Source organism: Carcharodon carcharias, chromosome 24, assembly GCF_017639515.1.
Source record: "Carcharodon carcharias isolate sCarCar2 chromosome 24, sCarCar2.pri, whole genome shotgun sequence".
NCBI lineage: Eukaryota > Metazoa > Chordata > Chondrichthyes > Lamniformes > Lamnidae > Carcharodon > Carcharodon carcharias.
Genome location: NC_054490.1, coordinates 10,236,868 through 10,243,536, shown reverse-complemented (window position 1 = coordinate 10,243,536; position 6,669 = coordinate 10,236,868). Strand labels below are relative to the sequence as shown.

Genomic DNA, 6,669 nt, shown 5'->3' with positions numbered 1-6,669 from the left:
GTCCTGGGAGTGTTTGATGGGAACAGTGTAGAGGGAGCTTTACTCTGTATCTAACCCTGTGCTATACCTGTCCTGGGAGTGTTTAATAGGGACGGTGTAGAGGGACCTTTACTCTGTATCTAACCCCGTGCTGTACATGTCCTGGGAGAGTTTGATGGGGACAGAGTAGAGGGACCTTTACTCTGTATCTAACCCCGTGCTGTACCTGTCCTGGGAGTGTTTGATGGGGAAAGTGTAGAGGCAGCTTTACTCTGTATCTAACCCTGTGCTGTACATGTCTAAGGAGTGTTTGATGGGGACAGTGTAGAGGGAGCTTTACTCTGTATCTAACCCCATGCTGTACCTGTCCTGGGAGTGTTTGATGGGGACAGTGTAGAGGGAGCTTTACTCTGTATCTAACCCCGTGCTGTACCTGTCCTGGGAGTGTTTGATGGGGACAGTGTAGAGGGAGCTTTACTCTGTATCTAACCCCGTGCTGTACCTGTCCTGGGAGTGTTTGATGGGGACAGTGTAGAGGAAGCTTTACTCTGTATCTAACCCCGTGCTGTACCTGTCCTGGGAGTGTTTGATGGGGACAGTGTAGAGGGAGCTTTACTCTGTATCTAACCCCGTGCTGTACCTGTCCTGGGAGTGATTCATGGGGACAGTGTAGAGGGAGCTTTACTCTGTATCTAACCCCGTGCTGTACGTGTCCTGGGAGTGTTTGATGGGGACAGTGTAGAGGGAGCTTTACTCTGTATCTAACCCCGTGCTGTACCTGTCCTGGGAGTGTTTGATGGGGACAGTGTAGAGGCAGCTTTACTCTGTATCTAACCCCGTGCTGTACCTGTCCTGGGAGTGTTTGATGGGGACAGTGTAGAGGCAGCTTTACTCTGTATCTAACCCCGTGCTGTACCTGTCCTGGGAGTGTTTGATGGGGACAGTGTAGAGGGAGCTTTACTCTGTATCTAACCCCGTGCTGTACCTGTCCTGGGAGTGTTTGATGGGGACAGTGTAGAGGGGATTTACTCTGTATCTAACCCCGTGCTGTACCTGTCCTGGGAGTGTTTGATGGGGATAGTGTAGAGGGAGCTTTACTCTGTATCTAACCCCGTGCTGTACCTGTCCTGGGAGTGTTTGATGGGGACAGTGTAGAGGAAGCTTTACTCTGTATCTAACCCCGTGCTGTACCTGTCCTGGGAGTGTTTGATGGGGACAGTGTAGAGGGAGCTTTACTCTGTATTTAACCCCGTGCTGTACCTGCCCTGGGAGTGTTTGATGGGGACAGTGTAGAGGGAGCTTTACTCTGTATCTAACCCCGTGCTGTACCTGTCCTGGGAGTGTTTAATAGGGACGGTATAGAGGCAGCTTTACTCTGTATCTAACCCCGTGCTGTACCTGTCCTGGGAGTGTTTAATAGGGACGGTGTAGAGGCAGCTTTACTCTGTATCTAACCCCGTGCTGTACCTGTCCTGGGAGTGTTTGATGGAGACAGTGTAGAGGCAGCTTTACTCTGTATCTAACCCCGTGCTGCAGCTGTCCTGGGAGTGTTTGATGGGGACAGTGTAGAGGCAGCTTTACTCTGTATCTAACCCTGTGCTGTTCCTGTCCTGGGAGTGTTTGATGGGGACAGTGTAGAGGCAGCTTTACTCTGTATCTAACCCTGTGCTGTACCTGTCCTGGGAGTGTTTGATGGGGACAGTGTAGAGGAAGCTTTACTCTGTATCTAACCCCGTGCTGTTCCTGTCCTGGGAGTGTTTGATGGGGACAGTGTAGAGGAAGCTTTACTCTGTATCTAACCCTGTGCTGTACCTGTCCTGGGAGTGTTTGATGGGGACAGTGTAGAGGAAGCTTTACTCTGTATCTAACCCCGTGCTGTTCCTGTCCTGGGAGTGTTTGATGGGGACAGTGTAGAGGAAGCTTTACTCTGTATCTAACCCCGTGCTGTACCTGTCCTGGGAGTGTTTGAAGGGGACAGTGTAGAGGGAGCTTTACTCTGTATCTAACCCTGTGCTATACCTGTCCTGGGAGTGTTTAATAGGGACGGTGTAGAGGGTGCTTTACTCTGTATCTAACCCCGTGCTGTACCTGTCCTGGGAGTGTTTGATGGGGACAGTGTAGAGGAAGCTTTACTCTGTATCTAACCCCGTGCTGTACCTGTCCTGGGAGTGTTTGATGGGGACAGTGTAGAGGAAGCTTTACTCTGTATCTAACCCCGTGCTGTACCTGTCTGGGAGTGTTTGATGGGGACAGTGTAGAGGGACCTTTACTCTGTATCTAACCCCGTGCTGTACATGTCCTGGGAGAGTTTGATGGGGACAGAGTAGAGGGACCTTTACTCTGTATCTAACCCCGTGCTGTACGTGTCCTGGGAGTGTTTGATGGGGACAGCGTAGAGGCAGCTTTACTCTGTATCTAACCCTGTGCTGTACATGTCTAAGGAGTGTTTGATGGGGATGATGTAGAGGGAGCTTTACTCTGTATCTAACCCCGTGCTGTACATGTCCTGGGAGAGTTTGATGGGGACAGAGTAGAGGGAGCTTTACTCTGTATCTAACCCCGTGCTGTACCTGTCCTGGGAGTGTTTGATGGGGACGGTGTAGAGGAAGCTTTACTCTGCATCTAACCCCGAGGTGACGATCTCACTCACTCATTTGCCGGGGATTCTTGCTCCTGCCGTGGTTCGTGAGTCCGGTGTCCGGCTGGCGCATCCTCCGCGCTGGGCTCCGGCCCCACCTCAGTGTTTAGCGCCTCCGAGGTGTCGTCGGCCGAGGGTGAGCAAGGCAGCGAGGAGGGTCGGTTCTCTTTCCCCTCCTTCACCGTGCCGGCGAAGACCCCTCCGGCCGGCTCCCGGTGGAAGAAGGCGAAGGAGGTTGAGCCGAAGCGGGAGCCGGCCTCCCCGGCGGAGAGCTCGCGGCTCCTCCGCCTCCCTCCTCCCGCTCCTCCTCCTCCCGCTCCTCCTCCTCCTCCGCCTCCTGCCTCGCCCTCCCTCCTCGGCTCCTCCATCTTGGCCAGGATCTCCTCCACCGTGGTGCCCGGGAAGCGTTTGGCCGGCCCGCGCACCGGCACCGGACGGACACGGAAGACCGGCTTGGCGGCCGGCCGCTCGGCCGTGGGGGGCGGCGCCGGACGCTCGGCCGTGGGGGGCGGCGCCGGCCGCTCGGCCGCGGGGGTCGGCGCCCGGGGCCCGGCCGAGGCGGGCGGGGGGCTGCCCCTCATGGCCTCCGCCAGCAGCTCCAGCAGGGGTGGGGCCGAGGGGCCGTGGCCGGGGGGGGGCTGCGGGGAGGTGGGGGAGGGGCAGGGCGAGGAGGAGGAGGAGGAGGGGCGGCGGACGGACTGGTGGGGCCGGGCCCCCGGGGCGCCGTAGGGCCTGGGCCCGGCCAACGAGTTCACCTTGCGCACCGACGGCAATTCGGCAAGGGGAGGCTTCGCGGCAGAGGGCTTGGGGGGGACGGTGGGCTTGGGTTTCACGATGGGCTTGGGGGCACCTAGGAGAGAGAGAGAGAGAGAGAGAGAGACACGGGTCAGAGTCAATATCCACCTCCCGGCCGACACACCCACCCCGATTTCCGCAGACACTCACCGGGCCCCGAAGGGGATTTATTTCCTGAGTCCATGAGTGGCGCCAGAGGCCGTCGGTCTGTGAGAGAGTCGGACAGAGGGGTGCAGGACCTGCCTGAAATCTGTGACTCTGTCATCCTTTCAGCCGCTCCGAGGCACCGCTCAGATCCCGCACTTGGATCTCATCCTGTTGAAAGAAGGTGCAGGATGAGTGTCAGGGACCCGGGGCTCAGCGCCTTCCCGTTGCTCGCAAGGGAGATCTTTTAACGTCCACGTGAGAGGGCACAGACCGTGCGGCGCTCCCTCAGTACTGACCCTCCGACAGTGCGGCACTCGCTCAGTACTGACCCAGTAACAGTGCAGCACTCCCTCAGTACTGACCCTCTGACAGTGCGGCTCCCCCTCAGTACTGACCCTCCGACAGTGCGGCACTCGCTCAGTACTGACGCTCTGACAGTGCGGCACTCCCTCAGTACTGACCCTCTGACAGTGCGGCACTCCCTCAGTACTGACCCAGTAACAGTGCAGCACTCCCTCAGTACTGACCCTCTGACAGGGCGGCACTCGCTCAGTACTGACCCTCCGACAGTGCGGCACTCCCTCAGCACTGACCCTCCGACAGTGCGGCACTCCCTCAGCACTGACCCTCTGACAGTGCGGCTCCCCCTCAGTACTGACCCTCCGACAGTGCGGCGCTCCCTCAGCATTGACTCTCCGACAGTGCTGCACTGCCTCAGTACTGACCCTCCAACAGTGCAGCACTCCCTCAGCACTGACCCTCCGACAGTGCGGCACTCCCTCAGTACTGACCCTCCAACAGTGCGGCACTCCCTCAGTACTGTCCCTCCGACAGTGCGGCACTCCCTCAGTACTGACCCTGGGATAATGCAGCACTCCCTCAGTCCTGACCCTCTGACAGTGCGGCACCCCCTCAGTCCTGACCCTCCGACAGTGCGGCACTCCCTCAGTACTGATCATCCGACAGTGTAGCACTCCCTCAGTACTGACCCTCCGACAGTGCGGCACTCCCTCAGTGCTGACCCTCCGACAGTGCGGCACTCCCTCAGTACTGACCCTCCGACAGTGCGGCACTCCCACAGTAATGACCCTCCGACAGTATGGCACACCCTCAGTACTGACCCTCCGACAGTGCGGCACTCCCTCAGTACTGACCCTCCGACAGTGCGGCGCTCCCTCAGCATTGACTCTCCGACAGTGCTGCACTCCCTCAGTACTGACCCTCCAACAGTGCAGCACTCCCTCAGCACTGACCCTTCGACAGTGCGGCACTCCCTCAGTACTGACCCTCCAACAGTGCGGCACTCCCTCAGTACTGTCCCTCCGACAGTGCGGCACTCCCTCAGTACTGACCCTCGGATAATGCAGCACTCCCTCAGTCCTGACCCTCTGACAGTGCGGCACCCCCTCAGTCCTGACCCTCCGACAGTGCAGCACTCCCTCAGTACTGTCCCTCCGACAGTGCGGCACTCCTTCAGTACTGACCCTCCGACAGTGCGGCGCTCCCTCAGTACTGACCCTCCGACAGTGCGGCACCCCCTCAGTCCTGACCCTCCGACAGTGCGGCGCTCCCTCAGTACTGACACTCTGACAGTGCGGCGTTCCCTCAGTACTGACCCTCTGACAGTGCAGCACTCCCTCAGTACTGATCCTCCGACAGTGCGGCGCTCCCTCAGTACTGACCCTCCGACAGTGCAGCACTCCCTCAGTACTGATCATCCGACAGTGCGGCTCTCCCTCAGTACTGACCCTCCGACAGTGCGGCACTCCCTCTGTACTGACCCTCCGACAGTGCGGCACTCCCTCAGTACTGACCCTCCGACAGTGCGGCACTCCCTCAGTACTGACCCTCTGACAGTGCGGCACTCCCTCAGTACTGACCCTCCGACAGTGCAGCACCTCAAGGAACACTCACTTGTAAGTGATTTCATTGTGTGTGTGAGTCCGGGTGAGAAGGACCACCCCTTGCATCGCGAATTGAGGTTTAGGAACGATTTCTATCTGTACTCACGCGTGTGACGATGATCTGTGACCCGTCTCTCTCGCTCTCTCTCTGTCGTTCAGTCCTTCCTGTTCCCTTTCTCTCCCTCCTTTTCCCTTCCTGAGTTCCTAGTCTTCCTGACTGCAGGCTCCTTTGCTTCCCTGACTGGGTGTAAACAAACAGATGGTTCTCATTTCTCGCTTGGCAGCCACAGCTGGAATTTTGGCTGCTGATGTCACACAGCAGACCACTCTCATCCTCGGACTGCCCCACAGCAGCACCACCCCCCCCGCCACCACCCCACCCCCCCCCACCCCCCCCACCGCACCACCAACCACCCCCCCCCACCCCCCTGCGGCTCATACACACGCCAGTAAAGCCTCCCAGCGCTCCATTTCTGGCCACTGCCCCGGGGTTTGTTAACCCTTCCGCTCTCTCTCCACGCACAGACCCATCTGCAGTCGCCTTTGACGAGGATCTCCGATCTGTTCCCACTGCTCGGTTTGAGGCTTGGCTACCCTCTGAACAGCAGAGAAGGCCATTCAGCCCGTCCCTCATGCGGTAGTTGCGGCGGCATCCGCACTGCTGGAGTCCCGGTTTTGCCATTTAGCCCCGGCAGGTATTTACCCGATTCCAGGTTACGCAACACCCCCTCACTTCCAATGTTCCCTCTGTGCCACACGGAGCTTAACGGCTTGGAAGGTAAAGTGTGATGTCTGTGCAATAACAGTGATCCTTACCCTGAATTAACAGTGACACAGTGAGTGATCCTTACCCTGAATAAACAGTAAACTCTGTACAGTTACACAGTGAGTGATCCGTACCCTGAATAAACACTGACTCTGTACAGTTACACAGTGAGTGATCCTTACCCTGAATAAACAGTGACTCTGTACAGTTACACAGTGAGTGACCCTCACCCTGAATAAACACTGACTCTGTACAGTTACACAGTGAGTGATCCTTACCCTGAATAAACAGTGACTCTGTACAGTGACACAGTGAGTGACACTTACCAATAATAAACAGTGAATCTGTACAGTGACACAGTGAGTGATCCTTACCCTGAATAAACAGTGATACAGTGAGTGATCCTTACCCTGAATAAAGAGTGACTCTGTACAGTGACA

The 6,669-nt window shown here is 57.3% G+C and overlaps 1 protein-coding gene across 3 annotated transcripts in view; it reads right to left on the bottom strand.

Annotated features, from left to right (window-relative positions):
• The window catches only part of LOC121269410 (182 kDa tankyrase-1-binding protein-like), a 137,142-nt gene that overhangs the window by 63,617 nt on the left and 66,856 nt on the right, over positions 1-6,669 (bottom strand). For all 3 annotated transcript variants that reach the window (XM_041174021.1, XM_041174025.1, XM_041174024.1), the window contains exons 2-4: positions 5,570-5,704; positions 3,563-3,727; positions 2,630-3,467 (exon numbers count right to left, since the gene is read on the bottom strand). In XM_041174021.1, the coding sequence (XP_041029955.1) occupies positions 2,630-3,467; positions 3,563-3,677 (953 nt within the window). In that variant the 5' untranslated portion in view covers positions 3,678-3,727; positions 5,570-5,704. The remainder of the gene's footprint in view (positions 1-2,629; positions 3,468-3,562; positions 3,728-5,569; positions 5,705-6,669) is intronic.